Source organism: Gymnoscopelus braueri (assembly GCF_963280865.1).
Source record: "Gymnoscopelus braueri genome assembly, chromosome: 20".
Classification (NCBI taxonomy): Eukaryota; Metazoa; Chordata; class Actinopteri; order Myctophiformes; family Myctophidae; genus Gymnoscopelus; species Gymnoscopelus braueri.
The window spans coordinates 16880270-16901315 of NC_137622.1; the positions used below are offsets into that span (position 1 = coordinate 16880270).

The 21046-nt window shown below is 43.1% G+C and overlaps 1 protein-coding gene across 1 annotated transcript in view; it reads left to right on the forward strand.

The window, feature by feature from the left end:
- The window catches only part of LOC308076592 (glutamate receptor 1-like), a gene marked incomplete at its 3' end in the record, with an annotated part of 65251 nt that overhangs the window by 40065 nt on the left and 4140 nt on the right, over window positions 1–21046 (forward strand). Inside the window, exons 12-14 of the mRNA XM_080416994.1 lie at window positions 15404–15602; window positions 15719–15966; window positions 19290–19404. Coding sequence (XP_080273120.1) covers window positions 15404–15602; window positions 15719–15966; window positions 19290–19404 — 562 coding nt within the window. The remainder of the gene's footprint in view (window positions 1–15403; window positions 15603–15718; window positions 15967–19289; window positions 19405–21046) is intronic.

The following is a 21046-nucleotide window of genomic DNA, read 5'->3' on the forward strand; positions in this document are numbered from 1 at the left end:
TGAATGGGTGAATACAATGCACATTGTAAAGCACTTTTGATAAATGTGCTATAATATTAGGGATGTGCGATATATCGGCCAACCGATGTATATCGGCAAACAAATGTATGCTATTAAGCACACACACACACACACACACACACACACACACACACACACACACACACACACACACACACACACACACACACACACACACACACACACACACACACACACACACACACACAGTGTAGGACAGTGGTTCTAAAAGTGGGATCCCCAGCTAAATGATGGGTAGTTAGGAACCAAATGGACCCTTATGGGTCTGTAACTCAGAGTGTACAAATCGAACCAAATGGACCCTTATATGAGTCTGTAACTCGGAGTGTACAAACCAAATGGACCCTTATGGGTCTGTAACTCAGAGTGTCCAAATGGAACCAATTGGTCACAATTTTCAATGATAGGCCTACTGGAGAAACTTTTCAATAGCAGACTAGATTCTTTTTTGGAAAGATTTAATGTAGCCTACTCTCATAGAGTCAATATGGTTTTAGAACTAACAGATCAACAGGCATTGATGGAATCCATTGAAAGAATCACAGATGCAATTGGAATATTAATTTACCTCAAAAAAGCTTTTGACACTATCTATCACAACATATTAATAAACAAATTTGGTATTAGAGGCATTGCAGTAGACTGGATTAAAACAAAGTTATTTGGACAGACGTCAACAGTTTGTGAAGCTGGGCAAATACAGCTCAAATCATTTGGACATTGCTTGTGGCGTCTCCCAGGGGTCAGTATTGGGGCCCAAGCCTTTTATTCTTTACATCAATGATATTTGCCAAGTTTCTAAGCTGCTGTCACTGGTACTTTTTGCAGTTGACACAAATGTTTTTTGCTCTGGGGATTATCCAGATGATAAAATAAAATAATTTGGAATAAACAGGCAGTGCTTTTTCAAATTCAGTGTTTACACCTGTTTTTCAGAATGGATAAAACTGTTTTTTTTTATAGATCATATCGACATTGGTTATATCGGTTATCGGCCATAACAGCAATATATTATATCGGATATCGATATCGGCTAAAATGTCTCATCGGTGCATCCCTATATAATATAGCACATATTTGCTATAATTTGCATTAAAACCGGGAACTCATCTGTGTAACCACTTAAACCATTATTTTATTGTTTGGCTATTCAGAAATAGCAGATATACAAGCTCGCTATGAGCTTGTAGATATGCTATTTTTGAAGCAAACATGTGTAACTCAAATCTTTGCTTCTAGGTGTTCCTGGAAAAATATATTTTCAGATGGGGGTCCGCAGCCAAATACATATCATTTTGGAGGTCCTTGACATGAAAAAGTTTCAGAAGTTTCAGAAAACTGTTAAGATTTAGAAGACATTTTGTAGAATCGGAACCTCAGGCCTTAATTTGTTAAATGCATTTTTTTTTCAAAAGGATTTTATTTGAGATTTTATTATTATTTATCTTATGTGATAAAATGTTACTTTTCTGAATTTCTGGTACAGTGAGAAGGTTTACTTGAAAGGCTTATGTCACTCTCCCCTTCACTGTCGTGCCACTGAGCAAGACATCAACGGGACTTCCTTGTTAAATAAATGAAAAATAGATACAAAAATATGTGTGTGTGAGAAGGTGAATATGAGGCATACATCGTAGTGCTTTGAGTGGTCGGAAGACTAGAAAAGCATTGAATTCAATCCACTTTTTTCCCTTCTACATTATGGAGTAAACAGTAGAGTAGGTAGCCAATTATTATTTTACACATTTTTCCTTCCAATTTAGTCGTTATGCCAAATACTCATAATAGTCGTTATGTACCTTACTGACTCACCTGCCAGTAAGGAGCCCCCACTGGGGGGATGTAGTGCCTCCATCCTACTCCTCCTCACCGTTCAACACCCCCTTGCTGACAGGTGCTGCCCCAGCCCATAGGAGTCACTATAGGGCAGCCACCCTCCCAGCCCGGCTTCCCTCACCCTAACACGGCCAATTGTATTGTCGGCCAAGCACCTAATTCCATTTACAATTTGCTGTCCATTTATCTTTATACAACTTTTGCTTTATGACATTCATGAAAAAACATATATTCTAAGCGTAAACATCTGTCTTACACAACTATCAGAAGGTAGGACATCTCTGTATGTCTTTTCTGTGTTCAGTACAGTGGTACAGGATTGTAGTGGCTGTCGCCTTGTTCATAGAGGCCTTCAACTGACATTTGCCATCTTCTGCCTGGAGACAGCATGCAGTGCTGCCTTTCCTGGGAAGATAAGGACTATTGTACTCAAGTACTGTTCTTTTCAAGATGTCCATCTGCAAAAACATCCTGGTACACCTTCCAGAAAGCGTTTCCAGGCGGGTTCACACCAATGATCCCTTCTCTACGGTTTCCAAACGTGTGTATGTGTTTGCATCGCTCTTTTTGTGTGTGTGTGTGTGTGTGTGTGTGTGTGTGTGTGTGTGTGTGTGTGTGTGTGTGTGTGTGTGTGTGTGTGTGTGTGTGTGTGTGTGTGTGTGTGTGTGTGTGTGTGTGTGTGTGTGTGTGTGTGTGTGTGTGTGTGTGTGTGTGTGTGTGTGTGTGTGCGTGCAAGCGATACCTTGCTGGGTGGACACACGGCAGTGACGGCACACATGGCCTTATCTTAACTGGAGCCATCTAGGGCTGTGTTTAAAGGAGACACAGAAGACATTGTATGTTGGTGGTGCTGCTGATATAGCCCATGTAGCTGCACTGTAGTGCACAGCATACAGGAGACAGTGAAAGGCTGTGTCAGAAAATGTTATTTGGTATGCCAAATTAGCATGTGAGAGTTTTTGTATGTCTGTCTGAACATTTTGTAGGTACTCAATCGTATGTGATAGCTCTAACTATACTGTAGGCAATGGGATTCTATATGGATAAGTACTCCAAACTATTTCACTCACCACTGTTGCTCTCACCGATGTATGTAGTGACCTGTAAGGGCTGAATATGCCCTCTGGTTGAATTTATCTGTTCACATATCCATGGTAACAGAAAGTCTGCCGTCTTCCATCACTTTCTGGAAGACTTCTGACAGTTTCTCCTTATCAGTAGCAGACTGTTTTGCCCTGTCACACAGAGTTTGCCGATGGGGTATAATGGAATCAGCGTCAACCGCACTGTGTTGCTCCAATGTTGATCAGTGTTTGGGCCACCTGGGTGAATCCTTTGCTGAAAATGGCTGCGTGTCAACACAGTCGTTCACAAACTTGGATTTAACATCCAGTGATATCCTTTTGCCGTCTCGACGGACGTAGGAGCTTAAGGTGTTTGTCTGACTTCGCTGGCTTGTTCTCCCTGGCTTGCACACACATGATGTACCATGTTTGATGCTCTGGTTTTGTGGCTATCATACATATAAACAGTGTTGCTGTACTTGACTCATCGTTAGATACTACTGTATGTCAAGCTGCAGCATGCTGAATGTTTACCCTGTATGAAGGGTGTGTGTGTGTGTGTGTTGGAAATCTTGAATACTGCTGGTTTTCTATTCTTGCAGACAAATTGACAGACTAATTTATACATGTGTTGTTGAAAGGTGAATGCAAGAGAATGCAGAGAGAAAAAAAATAACTAGTAACAATATGCTACTTTTGATTATAGCCTCAGGGGGTAATCACACTGAGATGCGTCGCTACAGTTCCCACCGCTTCAAAAAAGCCTTGGCAAAGCGCGGTGCGCCTGTGGAACATGATTGCGTGGGCAAATGGGCGGTCATGTGATTAACCGGAAAACTAATTGATTCAAGCATACGCTGAGCTTTTGCTATATGCTTATTTGAATAATGGGCGACCTTGAATGATATATTACTGCATAATTAAATACTGCTTTCATCTGCATTTGCTATTGCCCCACCGTTCCTACCACATCTATTGACATTAAAACAGGAAGGAAGTGGTTAATCATGGTAGTCCACATCTTGTTTGATCTAATTTGCTGAATGGGCCGACTATAATGACCAGAATAGGGACGCCAGGTTGAATGTGGTTGAGTCAGTCTGTGACTAAGTAATGCATTTGATCCATTGAATTACAGGTTATTTTTGTCCATTTCCTGAAAAGTAACGTGTTTTGACATACAAGGTTTCCACAAAACAGCGACGACATGTAAATGCGTTTAACAATGGACATGCACAGAAGAAAACAGAATGATCACATAGGGAAGAAGATAACTACCATGCAAATCTGAGAGAATGTATATCCCTTTATAAATTTAATACTAACATGATATTAAAACAGATTTATTGGAATGTAAATAGTATGGTAACTGTAGATAGATAGTCTCACATAAAAATAAATGTGGGAAAGGGTAAGAAGAAGCGGTGTGGGTTTGTAACTGAGAGAACAGAATGTTCATTCAGCAGTCTGTCAGCATCTCCATTTAGCCACATACATAACACCAAGGAACACGTTGAAACAACCACTTTGTCCTGGATTAATCAGCACACATGTTTAATTTGTGTGTGTGTGTGTGTGTGTGTGTGTGTGTGTGTGTGTGTGTGTGTGTGTGTGTGTGTGTGTGTGTGTGTGTGTGCGTGTGCGTGCGTATTTGCTGTTCTCCTTCTAAATGTCAGCAGCATCACTCAGGTCCTCTCATAAGCCATTCTGTCTTCTCACATCGCTCCACCTGTCCTCATTTACTGTCCTTGTCCTTTTTGCCTCTCTCTCTCTCTCTCTCTCTCTCTCTCTCTCTCTCTCTCTCTCTGTCTCTCGTTCTCTATATCCCCCTCTCTGCCACCCCCCCTTTCTCTGAATGTATTTCTGGAGGAATTGATCGTGTGCCATTTCCCCTCTCATCTCATTGGGATTTTATATCCCTTCTCTCTGTCCTTCATTATTTGTGTCTTAACCTTCCACACCTCGTAGTGGGACATGGATAATACTCATGCACACATACACAGGCACGTATCAATGTATGGAGAATGAAAGACCCAAAGTGGAAAAAAATAACATGTGACATTATGCGAGCATTGAGAAATGCCATGGGTGGCTCACCTCAGGTTGCCATATTACAGCAGATACATTATTCATTATTGAATGATTCTGACCGTCAGGCTGAGAAATTGCTGTTGTGGTAGGTAGACTGTAAATGACACACTTGATTTATTTCAGCCCAGCAGCATGGAACTGAAGACACACACATGCTCACGCGCACACACACGTTTGTATACTATACTTGTGAGGACATCAACATTTTAGGATGGTGATTTATAAGTAAGTATATAAGTATTACACATTTTATAATTAGTGATAAATTATATTATTAATTCTTCTTCTTCTTTTTGGGGCATTTTTAACCCTACCCCTGAAGCCGAAATTAGCCAATTCTACAAGCTCACAACGTGTTGTGCTGCGATGCTTGTAGATTGGCTATTGTCGGTGAGCGACACCCATGCGCCTAACCAAGTATAAGACAAAACTCTAACCGGTCCCTAACCGCTAAACCTATAGCCCCTAACCTCAACCTGAATATTTTCCTAATTGTCTTTTTTTAACTATATAAAACATGAATTTTGAACAGGAAAATTGTGTGTGTGTGTGTGTGTGTGTGTGTGTGTGTGTGTGTGTGTGTGTGTGTGTGTGTGTGTGTGTGTGTGTGTGTGTGTGTGTGTGTGTGTGTGTGTGTGTGTGTGTGTGTGTGTGTGTGTGTGTGTGTGTGTGTGTGTGTGTACACATACTGTAAAATGTATTACTGTTGCTTTCATTACATCACTCTCACACATGCACTCCGTAGTGCATCTATGTTCCAGAAGTTTGATTTCGTTAATTTAAACCAGCTGAGCTCTTTACTTTTTATTGTCTTAATATAAAACTGTTTCCCAGAGGGACTTGTTATAACCTTGCCTGCTTCACACAAAACTAATTGGAATCTGCAGTTTCTCAAGGAAGTTTCCTCCGTGTGAGAGAGGTGTGATGATCTTGAGTAATACATGCTGTACCTGTTGTCAGAGCGCGGTACCCGTTACCACAGTAATAATAACGTTACATATTACAATCAACGGGTTACTTATAAACGGGCACTGGCCTTCTCGGGAACGATTGAAGTCGGGAACGCTACAAGTTGGAAATGCATGCCCCACATGTTTTTGCAATACCCGTTGTACTTGTTTCCAGAGAACCCATTGTACCCCTATTCAGAGTACCCGGGGCTGTACCCACTATCAAACGACTCATAGACTAGGCTAAATATGGATATTGGTGCAGTGGCACAAACGTGACACAGATGGGTTGGGTTGGCCAATCAGGGAAGCCCCCTAAACGCAGAGATTTGCTGCGTCCTCCACAGACCTGTGGACCGACAGATACAGTCATTCGTGTTTTTTCGGTTCTGGACAACCGATCAGACCGAATTCCCCCTCTGCACTGCACACCTGGGTCATCTGTGACATGCACACAGACAGACACAGGTTTTGTGAATTCATAGAGATGTACATATGCCCAGCAGAGCCCTTAGATGCTCTTACACTGTCACTTAACTGTTCTAAAGGCTACAAAAAGGCATGGAGAAGCAGTTTTTAGCTATTAGGGCTGACCTTTGGAACAGCCTGCTGGAGAATCTACGGGTTTCTGAATCCATGGACATTTTTTAAAGAAATCTTACAACACTGTTCTGGCATTGCTTTTACCTAATAGGTTTTAGAAGTGCAAAGGAGGGAGGGGTAAAAGAGCGAGAGGAAGAAGAGAAGGAGTGAGTTGACCAATCTCCTCCTTTCAGCTCGTCTGGAGTGTTTGTCATGCCGAGTGCTGCCATGGCAACCTGAAGTGACACAGATCTTTTCGTACGGCGCTGCAGCTCTCAGCTCGAGTTAAATGCTCTGTCGTTGGAGTTTAACTGCACGCTACTTACACACACTTACGCACGCGCGCACTCATGCATGCATGGCTTGCGTGCACACACACACACACACACACACACACACACACACACACACACACACACACACACACACACACACACACACACACACACACACACACACACACACACACACACACACTCTGACCTCCCTCCACATACTGTATATGTACTCTGTGAGAGGCATCCATGAGAGACTCGAAGTAGAGCCACTGCTGTTTTGTGTAGAAAGGAGTCAGTTGAGTAGGTACAGACAGTACACAGGCATCCAGTAAGGATATGTCCTGTTCGCCTCCCCAGGGAGGTGTTCCAGCCCGAGGTGCAGGTGGGGGTATTATATCCCGGTGCTGGCCCGGGAATGCCTCGGGGTCCCGAGCTGGCTAATGTGGCCAGGGAAAGAGAAGTCTGGGATTCTCTGCTGGAACGGCTGCCTTTGCGTCTCCTCACAACGTTAACCATCATTAAAACTAGCTATCTCAATGTGTCCCTCACTAGAGTGACTTGCTGTGTGTGTGTGTGTGTGTGTGTGTGTGTGTGTGTGTGTGTGTGTGTGTGTGTGTGTGTGTGTGCGTGTGCGCGGGCAGACAGCGAGTGCTCTCCTTCCACCCAGTGGATCAGTGAGGTATTGCCAGGGTTTTCTCTGGGTTACTTGAGGGCAATACAGCCTGTCTCATCATTCACCCAGCGGCTTGTTAGAACCACAGATAGATACGCACCAACACTCTTTGCACACAGAGAATAGAGTGCGTGCGTGCGTGCGTGCGTGCGTGCGTGCGTGCGTGCGTGCGTGCGTGCGTGCGTGCGTGCGTGCGTGCGTGCGTGCGTGCGTGCGTGCGTGCGTGCGTGCGTGCGTGCGTGCGTGCGTGCGTGCGTGCGTGCGTGCGTGCGTGCGTGCGTGCGTGCGTGCGTGCGTGCGTGCGTGCGAGAGAGAGAGAGAGTAGCTGTTAGAGTAGCCACTACTCTGTTGACTGGCATTTTAAACACTATTTTGCACCATAGCGCTTTAGTGTACATTTTAGACGCTCACTTGGCTGAGTGTAATTGCCAGCCTTTGGCATACTGTACTTACTGCAGGCTGGAAAACAATATTACCATAATATTCTCACTTTAGCTGAAATGCATGGTAATACTAACCTTTCATGAGAAAGAAAGAGAGAAAGAGAAAAATAGAGACAAGTCTCAAGCCTTGACAATCTATTGTTGTGTTCTTAAGAAAAAGGCACTCAGCTGCATGCATTGTGTTACTGTGGCCTTGACGACGAAAGACTTGGCTCAAGAGTCGCTCACAATGGTTCCCTAACAATCAGTCTACCAACAAAGCAAACAAAAAGAGGACAAATAAACGTCATGTGTAATATACATTAGAGAGGAGAAAGACTGAATGTAGATGAAGAGACATACTCCATAAATACAGCCTCAGACCACAGACTCCAGTCAGGAAGGGTTCAACAGAACAGCTGTAGTCTCTGTTGGCATACATGTTTCCGTTGAACTTTAATTCAAATTGAATTGAAACTAGAAAAAGTGCTCCTCGGAGCACAAGTCTCCGCCAGGTCAGGTAGATTATTGTGGCCTCCTGGTGGCGCTATAATAGGCCAATGTGAAAAGGGTGGCAGTTCTTCCTCGGCCTAGTGGGAATGTGCGTGCAAAATTTCACGGAAATCGCACACTGCGTTCATGATTTGAGAAATTTTGTTCAAAAGGGACCCATCCTGCAAACTTTGGAAGCCAATGTTAGCCAAGTAGGATGGAATATGAAATATCGGACACATCCATCTTGATCACATGACTATAGAGATACTGTGTACCGATTTGCGTGACTTTTAGACAGAATCTGAAGGAGTAAGAGCAAAAAATCTGTTTTACAAAACTCAGCCTCCTGGTGGCGCTCTAAAAGGCATATGTGAAAAATGCAGGGCAAAGGTTTTTCCTTGGCCTCTAGGGAGTGACGCAGATCGGTGCAGTTATAGCTAAAAACATGAATTGGCCTGTTATAGCGCCACCATGTGGCTGATGTGAACGTTTTCAAGTGCCATTTCTTTCTGGGCCAAGTGGGAATCTCTGTGGAAGATTTCACGGAAATTGCATGCTGCGTGCATGATTTGAGGCATTTTGTTCCAAATGAACCAATCCTGCATACTTGGGAAGCCAGTTTTAGCCAATCAGGATGGAATATGGAAAATCAGACAGATCCGTGTTGATCACATGGCTATAGAGATACTGTGTACCGATTTACGTGTTTTTTGGACAAAATCTGTAGGAGTAATAGCAAAAAAAATGTTTTGCAAAATTCGGCCTCGTGGTGGCGCTATGACAGGCTGATCTGAAAAATGTGGGGCAGAGGTTCTGCTGTGGCATCCAGGGAGTGTGTGTGCGCAGTTTCACAGCGACAGGGCCAACGGTGGCGGAGATTAGCTGGTCGCAGACAGGACGGACACACACACACACACGGACGGACGGACGGACGGAGGGCAAAACATACTCTCTCGCCATGCCTTTCGGCCTGGCGGAGACAATAATTGTATAGTGGAGGGTCGCACAGTATAAGATCCAGGCAGTTATTTACCTGACAATAGTCAACTGATCTGCTCATTTGGATTGTCTTTGTATTGTGTGGATGTGCCGTGCGTGCGCGCCTACATGTGACCTACATGTTGCAGGCTACAGCACAGCTTTTGGGAATTCATTTATTTCCCTCTTTATTTCTGTTTCCACCGTTGATTTTCCCTCATCATAGTAATATATATGGTGAGTTGTTGATGTTTTAGTTTAGGTGGGAGATCTGCAGGCTTTGTATATGTGTTTTTCTTTTTTTTTTTGATTGAAAAGTTTATATTCAAAATAAACTTTTCAATCAAAAAAAATGAAAAAAACGTGTTTTTCTTTAAAACATTTTTTTATAATAATAATAATAATATTCGAATATCTGCCAATTTTTAAGACCAATATTCGAATATAATTTCTGAGGAAAGTTGACAGCCCTAGTGTGTGTGTGGCTGTGTGTGGCACAGTTAATGGTTTCCACTTACAAATATGATTACTTAACTCTTTGACTGCGGACGACGCGATAACGCGTCAAGTGCTACTTTGTCCAGTTGGCCGTCGACGCGTTCGACGCGCTGGACGCGCGTTCATTGTTTAATCTCTGATTGCGCTATGCTGCTTAATATTCAATGTTATTCTCGAGTTCCACTTACTTCACGGACATCTGCATCCGGTTTCATGACCTGGATTCCGTTTCCGGTTTTTGATTTTTTTCCCCAGTCATTTTCGTCCAAAATAGGTAAATAAACGGGTTTTCACACGGTATAACGGACAAACGGACAGGTTCTCTTCTATAATCTATGGTCTGGGTGACGATCAGTCATCGCCGTCGTGTATCACATCGTAATTTTCGCCGATCAAAACTATCTGGGACGACGTCACATCCGTTTTCATGTTTTTCCTTGTCTAATCTATCAAGAAGGGTGAGAGAGACCCAACGACCTGATCAAGCTGTCATGTGCTGCTCTCTAGTGGCGGATTTGTGCTGGGTCTTTAAATTATGTGTCCTTAAATTATTTTCATGAGAAAAATTCAAAATATAAAAATAAAAAAACACGAAAATTGCTGGCACTGGGGGAGTACTTTATGAAAATACTCTGGCAGTCAAAGAGTTAATAAATGATTATCATTATTATCACATTAATTAATCATCGGCAAGACATGAACTTGTAGTGTAGACAACTTGACTTGTACCTCGCTCTTATCATCCCTACTTTTGCCGTCTAAAAGCGCTGCCGTCTAAAATATGTGGAAAGGAAGTCGGGACTATAGTTTCACAAGACAAACTTTTCCAGAACTGATGTAAGAAGAGAACCAATCACATTGCAGGTCAGGTGGAGATTTACAGTGTGTTATGTGGTCAAAAAAGTGCAGTGACTTGATTTGATATTTGGTGTGTATTTTTATTTTGCTCAATTTATAACATGTTATGGGTATCTGCATTGTGCAGGCGGCACATACCCATGCTATGATACTACAGTGTAGATTGGGACCCCCAATACATTAAAATGGTTGAGTCCCTGGCATACGATTAACGCTTCTGAATTGTGTCTCATCAGAAGGCGCTGTATCCATCCATTAAGAACACATCTCCCAAATCAGCTTAGCAGAAACCTCTTGTCCTGTCCCCGATTTGTCTTAGAATCACACTATAATTAGACACAAATTTTCTCTCCCATTTAAACCTCTGTAATTCCTAATCCATTGTAATGTGGCCAGAACTGTCTCATTTTTTACACTTGCTAAAGCCATTAGTCGTGCTAATTAGCATATCGAAATAAAGGAGGCCGACCAGGGGAATGCTAATGAGAGTTAAGTGCTACACCCGAACCGGTCCTCAAGGAGATGAGGGTCGAGGTGGTCTGACTCTGACACTGAGATGTACAATGTCTGGATAATGTACAGTAATGTATTAGAAGACCGAACACTACACACACACACACACACACACACACACACACACACACACACACACACACACACACACACACACACACACACACACACACACACACACACACACACACACACACACACACACACACACACACACACACACACACTATACACAAACCTTCCTTCTGCTCCATACTAGTATGTACACACGATGCACAACTCCCATGAGGGTGCATGCCTGTACACACAGGCATGAGGCATGCTGATTCAACACATTTACACACATACACCTCATTATGCACAATCACGTTTATGACAGCACATTTACTGCTGCCGTTTCTATTGCTCTTAATTGTAATGCTCAGCAATAATTAATTGGCACAGTGAATAATAGATTAATCAGTGATTATTTACAAGGCTATGATGTTATACGGTCTTTGTTGTAATAATGCAACCTTGGTGAATGTCTCGTTAAGGTGTACGGTCTTCCTGCTGTAATGTATGAGAGGAGGAGAGAAGAGAGGGCGTTTAAACCATTCAATCCGGGAACGCATCTCTGTCATTTTAGATTTTTTTTGGCTTCTCTGTGCCGTGCTATGAGCTTGTAGATCTGCTATTTTTGAAAAACATTTGTGCAAATCTTTGAATATATATATTTTTAACTCAAAAAATATTTTGAGATGGGGGGGGGGGTCCGCCGACAAATACATATCATTTTGGGGGTCCTTGACATGAAATAAGTTTGAGAACCACTGATATAGTATTTTCCAAAAAAACTGTTAGGATTTAGAAGACATTTGTAGAATCCCCAGAAGCAAAGATTTGAGTTAAAAATGTTTAAAAAAAACATACATTCAAAGATTTGCACACATTTTCACGATTTTTCAAAAAAGAATTGCAGATCTACAAGCTTTGTAGCGCGGCACTCTGTGCCACGATATGGGCTTGTAGATATGCTGTTTTTGAATAGCCCAAAGTATAAAATAATGGTTATAGCAAAAAAATCTAAAATGACACAGTATGCGTTCTCAGATTGAATGAGTTAAAGAGTTTAAAGATGGACAAGCATGGATGATCAGATATCCTTCATGCAAGATGTCTCTCGGAACCTGAAAACTGCTGCAGATTGTAACACCATGAGACATAATGGACAGAGGAGCCGGAAAGGAGGGATGGTGAATAGAGAATAAGAGAGGCAGGGAGGGAGAGAGTGAGAGATTAGAGATTGTACTTCCAGCACCACAGGCCTGTAGCAGTTAGAGCTATGTTCTAGCCTGGTTCCAGACCATAGACCCCGCCCACTCTCTGAGTGAGCTCCTCTTGGTCTGGTGTCAAAACCTGTCAAATCAGAGTCGGAGGTGCGGGTGGTCTAACGACAAGCCAATCAGCGAATATCTGCTAAAACAAGCTGTGCGATGACGTCAGATGTAGGCGGATCCGTGGATCTCTTGTGATTGGTTTAGGGCAATTTGAATCCCCTCCCCCTGGTAATCGCGGCCATTGCAGCCAATTTCAGACTGAAGCTCCACGCAGCTTCAGGCTGATAATCAGGCTAGCTATGTTCATCAGTTTCTGTGATTACTGCCAAAGCTGCTCTCTCGCTCTCGCTCTCTGTCCCATCTCTATAACAGTGGTTCTCAAAGTGGGGTCCGGGGACCCCAGGGGTCCTTGGGGGGGTCCCCAGCTAAATGTGTTACCATGGCTATTTAAAAATAGCAGATATACAAGCTCACAGCGCGTCAATTTGTGCCGCGCTGCGAGCTTGTACATCTTGTACATCATCTAGTTTTTGATTTTTTTAACATAAAGCTTCTCTTCTGGGGGTCCATGGCACAACTTATTTTCAGATGGGGGTCCGCGGCTGAATATATATTGATTTGGGGGTCCTTGACGTGAAAAGGTTTGAGAACTACTGCTCTATAACATCTCTTTCATCTCACCTCAACCTTTCTCAATGTGAATACAGACTCCTATTCTCTACAGAGAAGCAGATTAAAGGCTCAGTTACATATCAGCACAACTGAATTCAACTGACAAATGTATACTTCATCACTTGACATTAATTAGATTGCTAATCAGTAGCTATTCAGGCTGAAGGACCTGATAATCATTCATTTACTCACTTGCTGAAGTTTTGCAGGAGCTCTAGATGTGATGTGAGGTCTTTGAATAAAGATGGCACTTTGTTTTTAATCCCTCAGCCACAACATAACCTTTGACCATTGCATAAGAACACTGATCTCTGAAAAGCCATCCTCCCGTCCTCCTATCCTGCACCTGGCTCTAATTTCACACCACCTACTTTCAAAGGCTCTGCATCCACTCTCTGTTTGGTCTCCATTGACACCGGTCTCTCCGTTTTCCTGGGCGCTTTCATCATCCGCCTTCATCTCAAAGCCATTTTAAATTACCCCCCACCATCGCCGATCTCTCTCCTGTGTTGTACATAATCTCAAGTTCCATTTATATTTTTTATTTTATTTTATAGCTGTGTTTATTAAGCACCATGTTCACATTACAGAAGGCGTACATCATAGACAGAGAGAAAAATAAGAAACAACTGAAAAAAATATTAAAAAAAACTTGCACATGATATTTAGAAATACATTTTTTTTTTTTCATAAGAAATATTTTTTTTATTCGTTTAGTGCTTTTTTTCTCCCGCTTTTTTTGTGCTGTTCCATTTATCTTGACAGCAAAAACTACAAACTACTCAGAATTCAGAAAATACGCTTCTTCCATGGTGTGTGACGCAATGAGTTTTCTGCTCTAAGCCATCCAGGCTTTCTTCTGAGTCTAGAGACTTGGAGAGGAAGAGGAGAGGGAAAGATTATTCCAGGGGGAGATTGCTTGCAAATCAAACATTTGTTTTTGAAAGTACTTGTGCAATTATAGTGTCTAGGTGTTCTCTCCTCACCTTTGATCTACTGCAATGAATCTGTTGTTCCATAGAACATACGTACATACTGCACATACAACATTAAAGTGAATAATAAATCATATCTATTTATGTGTTATCCTTTTTGCCTTAATGTCTGACTGTACCACGTCCTGTTTACATTTCTGACTAATAAAGTATTCAATCAAATAGCACCTTTCATAAACAAGTTACCAAGTGCTTCACAGTAAAAACAGATTGAAGTAAATAAAAGTTAAATACAAGTTACGATGAACAAGATTGAATAATATAAACGCTACAACAATGATATAAATTAAGAAAAAGACAGAAGTGAGTTTTAACAACACTGAGTTTGCCTGCCTGAGATCCCCAGGTAGTTAGCCAGTTGTGGGGCCTGCATGGCAAAATCCTGGGTCACCCTTAGTGACAAGCCTAGACTTTGCAACCATTAGTAGACCCCTGTTGGAGGATCTCAGCAGAGTTTGGCAGGGTCGAGGCGCTGTCCAAGGACCAAGGCGGTCCTTGTGGCGCTGGTTATCTTGTCTTAGCACATTGGACTAAGCCCACCAAGCATGTGATGGAATGTAGGTCACTGGTAGTGTAGTGGTGGAAGGCATTTATTTATTTGTTTTGAGAACGTCTTTAATGTTACAAACTGCTGTATTTCTCCAAGGCTGGAGTTACTGTATGTATCCATGTTGCTATTGCATGGAAGTGTAAATAGCCAATGCACAGGGATTTAAATGGTTAATGTGTGTCCTTCTGTTTACGACAACCTGAATAAAGATAAAGAATTGTATACGATTTTATTTTTAGTGATACCAGTGCCATTAGCGATCAGGCTGATTCATTATTGATCCCTGATACATTTTTTGGTGTGGAAAAAGACCTATCTACACAGGTTTTCAACTGTTTTGTCTGCCTAATAACATTTTAACATTTTAAAATAAATCACAATGCTCATTATCTTTTCCTTTTAGTCATCGTAGACAAATGACATAATTGTTTTGCATTGAGCAACCGAAAAAAAATTCTGCATTGATGAAAGGAATAAGCTGAAGGGCATAACATGTTGATTCTCTGAATAATTATTCAGATTTTCAAGTGAAAATCTGCGGTTCCCGATTCAGATCCCTAAACCTGAACTTGTCTCTCTACCTGTAGGTCTCTCTCTGGGCGTATCGTCGGTGGCGTGTGGTGGTTCTTCACCCTCATCATCATCTCATCCTACACGGCCAACCTGGCTGCCTTCCTTACAGTGGAGAGGATGGTGTCTCCCATAGAGAGCGCTGAGGACCTGGCCAAGCAGACAGACATAGCATATGGAACGCTGGACGCTGGATCCACTAAAGAATTCTTCAGGGTGAGGACCTGATGGAGATCAGCTGGTGGAAAGAGATATGCACAAATACAAAAAGCACATAGAAAGCACTGTCTGTCTCTCACTCACTCTCACCCTGTCCCTCCGCGTCCTTCCAGCTCTCCAAGATAGCTGTGTACGAGAAGATGTGGTCCTATATGAAATCCGCGGACCCGTCCGTGTTTGTGAAGACCACGGACGAGGGAATGATGAGGGTTAGGAGGTCCAAGGGGAAGTACGCGTACCTGCTGGAGTCCACCATGAACGAGTACATCGAGCAGCGGAAGCCCTGCGACACCATGAAGGTGGGAGGGAATCTGGACTCTAAGGGTTATGGCATCGCCACCCCCAAGGGCTCTCCCCTCAGGTAATCATCTGTCAGTGCAGCCTGTGGATGGATAAAAGCCTTTTGTGTGAAGTGCTTTTATCAGCCCGTTGCATGATGATCACCATCGCATTTTTCATGCGTTGATTGGTCCATCTGGATCAACAAACATTCATTTCACTTGACCATGCATTCATCTCGCACTGTTTAGCGACACCTGGCACATTTTGCTTTACTCACATATAATTTGTCACATATACCGTATATCCTTGCATGACGCAATTCTCACAAAACCTTTTTCTTTTAACCTCAGATTTGTCCATAAATTAATTTTCCATAATGCCATAACCCCAAATTGACTTTTGCACGTCTGTAGAGCATTTTGGGCTTACATCCATGTGTCTATGTATTGCAGCCAGTCTGAACCTCTGCCAGTGTCCTGTGTGTCTGTCAGAGGTTCAGGCTTGTTGTGTATGAGCGCTAGCATAAGGGGCCGTGTCCACAAAGAACACCTTTTGAGTTGCCAGTGTCTTCCATGTATTTCTATGGTAAAGACGCGCTTCACCCCTCCCGACTTTTTTTGGTGCAGCGTCCTGGGCGTTTCAAGCTGGAAACAGTTCAACTTTTGGAAAGCAGCGCCGGTCATTTGATCCTCCTGATTGTATGTGACAACCTGATCATTTACAACCTGACGTTGAATCATTACTACAACCAGGAGAAGTCCATGTTCACATTGTTTCAGCTAAGCTAACGCAGATGACAGGTCGTTTGAGCAGTGAGCACCTCAATGGTTGATGGGTTCAAACTGTGCGGGCATTACGCTGTGTGTGAGTGCTATGGACATGAGCTCCAAAGCGCTCCTCAGCTCAAAAGGCGTTCTCTGAGTGTGGACATGGCCCCTAAGATGTGAGGGGCTGCTACGAGTCGATGGCTGCCTCCTTCAGCGATGATCTGCTCTGAATTTTCTGAAGGAGGCTCTCACACGCACACAGCTTCATTTAAGTGGGTTCAGACGTGTCACGTATGGTAGCATAACACATAAGACACACATGCTTGAACACACACACACACCCAAATTGAATTCTCTTTCTCATTCATTATGAATAAAAAACATGTTTTCTCTGGCACACCAACGCCGCACTTAGAGCAAGACCACAGCTGAGGAGGTCACATCTCGTATGTCTGCTTTTCCACTTACGCCAGCGTTCATGTCTTGAACCTGACACCAACAGACTTGCAGTGATTTCTGCCTCATGTGATATGATAATCGACCACACAGTATGAAAATACTAACCCACACTGAAATTCAAAAGTAACGGCTATAATCCTGCATAATATCCACACTTTAACCAACCATTTATAATTCTCTTCCTATCGCAGACAGAGAGTGGGGGGGGGGGGCATCAGAAGCGTTTTAATCTGTTTCTGATGCGCCTCATTCATTTTAATGAAAGCCGCCTTGTGAGGAGACCTCACATGGCCTCACATTCAAATGCACTTAGGATTCACCAAAGGATACATATTTGGTGGATGGACAGAGGTTGAAAAGGACACCTAAAGCTTCACTCTGGGGCCCGATTTACATTTCACCACAAACTAGATTCCATACAGCAAGTCTACACTGCATTAGTGATGAAACAAGTGGTGAAATTAATCTTCTCTCCTGCAGTAAGTCTTGGTGGGCTGGGACCTACAGTGTAGCAGTGGACAAGTGCTGAAGATGGCTTCTTATTATCTGTCTGTTATGGTGTTAATTACTAGCAGTGTGTGGTATTCACCCGCTGCCACCTGGGCATTCACAGACAGATACTGTCAGGGAAGTTGGAGTTTAATGGACATTCTTAAAAGGCATTGTATTAAAAGGAGCCAACATGTAGGGCTTTTGTATTTTCTTCATTGTCAGAGGGACAGATTAACTAGTTCTGTCATCCACTCAGGCGGGAGTGGATGTCCTGTGAATACAAAAGGCCAGGTTCAATCATACCTGCTGTGCCAAGCGGCATTTTAAAGATCACATAACGCCAGTCTAGATTGGATTTCACCATTTATATTTCAACGCTGGTCTAACTGAACCAGGGAGGGTGAAAAAGAATCCATGCTCAGTTGATATTTAGCATTTCAATTCACAGCCTGTATTAACAATGTATTTGAAACATAGATTCTGTCATAACTGCTGTTTGTATCATGAGTACTATACAGTAATCCCATCTGTACCATGCCTCCATGAACACCCCCCACCCACCATCCACTAGCCTCCAACCAACTGACCAACTATCATTTAACCAGCAGGTCTCTGGACCATTCATGGCCACACACACACACACACACACACACACACACACACACACACACACACACACACACACACACACACACACACACACACACACACACACACACACACACACACACACACGCACACACCATGATTTCTTTCTTTCTTCTTGAATGTGAGAAAGAATTCCAAGGTTTTACCAGCTGTGTTCCCTGAAAATGTGTTTTCTACAGCTGTGATGTAAATAAAGGCTGTCTGCATCCCCTATGGAGGGAAGTAGAATCATATTATCCTCCAACCCCTTATGAAATTAGAAAAAAATGAAAAAGGAGCACGTCTTTTTGGCAAATTTAGTAAAATTCCAAACCAAGGCAAACACGTAGTACACTATATGTATTATTCTTCCACATAGCCAGCCAGCTCTAGGAAATAAATACATTCACAATCTAGAGACCTAGAAAGAGAAAGAGAGACAGACAGACAACCGTAAAGGAGATGCATTGGATGTGTTGGTTCAGATAGTTGTGCATTTCCTTTCAGCTGTCCAGCGCATTTGTTGAGGCTACCAACGGAGCACACTCAACAGTTAGCACACAAGTGAACCTGACAGCGTAAATACTGAAGCCCCTGACACCTGTCTCAGGAGCTTTTATGGATTAATTGCTGATAGGTTTGTGTAAATAAACATCACAAACCCCTGGGCAGTGTTACGGTGTGACTACTGAAGAGGCCAGTTGCCGTAGTGACACAAATGCTAGTGACAACTGAAAGGAGATTACCATCCACACAGACTGACTTCTGTATCTAAAGCATCTTCATGTGTCTGGTGTCTGCTCTGCCTCCCTCTGAGAGCCCTCTGCTTGGTAAAACCTGACTCCAATATGGCCACTCAGCATTCCAATCCATTACAGATGTACAACTAACAAATATGTACTGTTTACATCCAGAGCCCACGTCCCTGCTCCATGTCCGTAGCCATATAAGCAGTTGTCATGATCACCACCTCCGTAAAACCAATCTCACTATACATGTGTCCGACCGAGAGTGTTCTTTTCCCCCTAATGGCTATCGTTTTATTATCATTTTCAAGAAACCCTGTTAACCTGGCAGTGTTAAAACTGAACGAGCAGGGACTCTTGGACAAATTGAAAAACAAGTGGTGGTACGACAAGGGAGAGTGCGGCAGCGGGGGAGGGGATTCCAAGGTCAGAGCCAGTTTGACTAACCCAGCGGGTAACACCCACCACCACCCGCCACAGTGGGGAGGGTAACCGGCAGCCCACACTGCGCCACCTTTGTGCCAACCCACCTCCACTGCACCTCCATGGGGAGGAGAACAGCCACAAGGATGCCCCCATGGAGGAAGCATTCTGGTTTATATTGGCTCCACTTAAAAAGGATATGCTATCCCCTCTGCTTAGACACAAATGACTGGCTGAGTCTGGATTTGAAATAGCTGAGTCTCTCGTGTACAGTGATATTTGAGCACTGCGTGCATCCATGCATATGTTTAGCGGTTTGGTAATATTTAATCAGGCTTAGTTAATTTGGCTGTTTACCTCGAGTTGTGATGTAGTCAAAATGCATTCAATTGCTAAAAGAACAAAGAGAATTGTGGCAGGTAAAGCAGTGTGCCGGTTACCCGAAGTGATATACAGTAGTAATACACATCTTCTGCCTTAAGGAGCAAGACAATTAAGGTAGATGGAGTATTAATGCATATCACTTTCACTGATGTCTCTAACATGTTAATGCTATGTACTGTGTGCGTGTGTGCGCGTGCGTGCGTGCGTGTGTGCGCGTGTGTGCGTGTGTGTGTGTATATCTGTCTGTCTGTTGAGAGTGTCTGTTTTACAATAAGAAAGATCAAGCATTAACATGTACTGTATGTGTGTTTGCTGGTTGGAAGAATCCCAGTAAACCTAGCGGTGTTGAAATTCAGTGAGCAAGCCGTCTTAGACAAACTGAAAAACAAATGGTGGTACGATAAGGGAGACTGTGGCAGCAAGGACTACTCAAGAAAGGTCAGTCTTCAAACCAGTCCTGTCACCTCACAGCATCCCCCCACCCCCCACTTTCCCCAAGGCACAATCCTGATCTGACCCTAGACCAGCACCAAATTCCAGCCCCAGTATCCCTGACATGCAGCGACACTGTATCACTCCCTGCAGCTCAATGAACAACAGCTCGGGTCTCTCTGTCTCTTCACACTGACGAGTGTTTAAGTGCTAGCAATTTGGCGGTCATTGCGATCAGGGCTGTGCATTGCCCATATAAATAATGCACAGTGAGTTGGATAGGTTTATGGAATATGCAGTGATTCACTTGCACTAAAGTGATCAAACAGTAAGTGGGTCAGAGTGTCTTAATTTCAGTATCAGATGGTGTCTATCCCCTATTCAATGCGCTAGACCCCTGGGAGATGAATGGGAGATGGATTACTGAGGTGGAACGCCACACCTACCGACAGCTCCCAGTATTTACTGCACTCCTTTATTGCCTTAGTTACCCAGGCCGTGCTACTAGTTGGCAGTGCCCGGGATCTAACCCAGAACCTAAGCGCTCTACCAGCTGACCTACCCAGACACAATGATCAAACATGTTGTTTAAAATAATGATAGTCGTGAAGCATTGTGTTGCACAATTTCAAGTCTCTAAATGTGAATCACTATAATATAATAATAATAACTATACTTGTGCCTATATTAATGAATAGCTTTATGACCAGAGAGCGAGAGAGAGTTTTTTTCTCAGGAGAGCTCAGTGTGGAGAGAAGCAGACAAAGCCTTAGGAACGTGTTGAGCTGTGACCCTTGCCCTTTGGCCTCTGTAATGTTCCTCTCCCAAG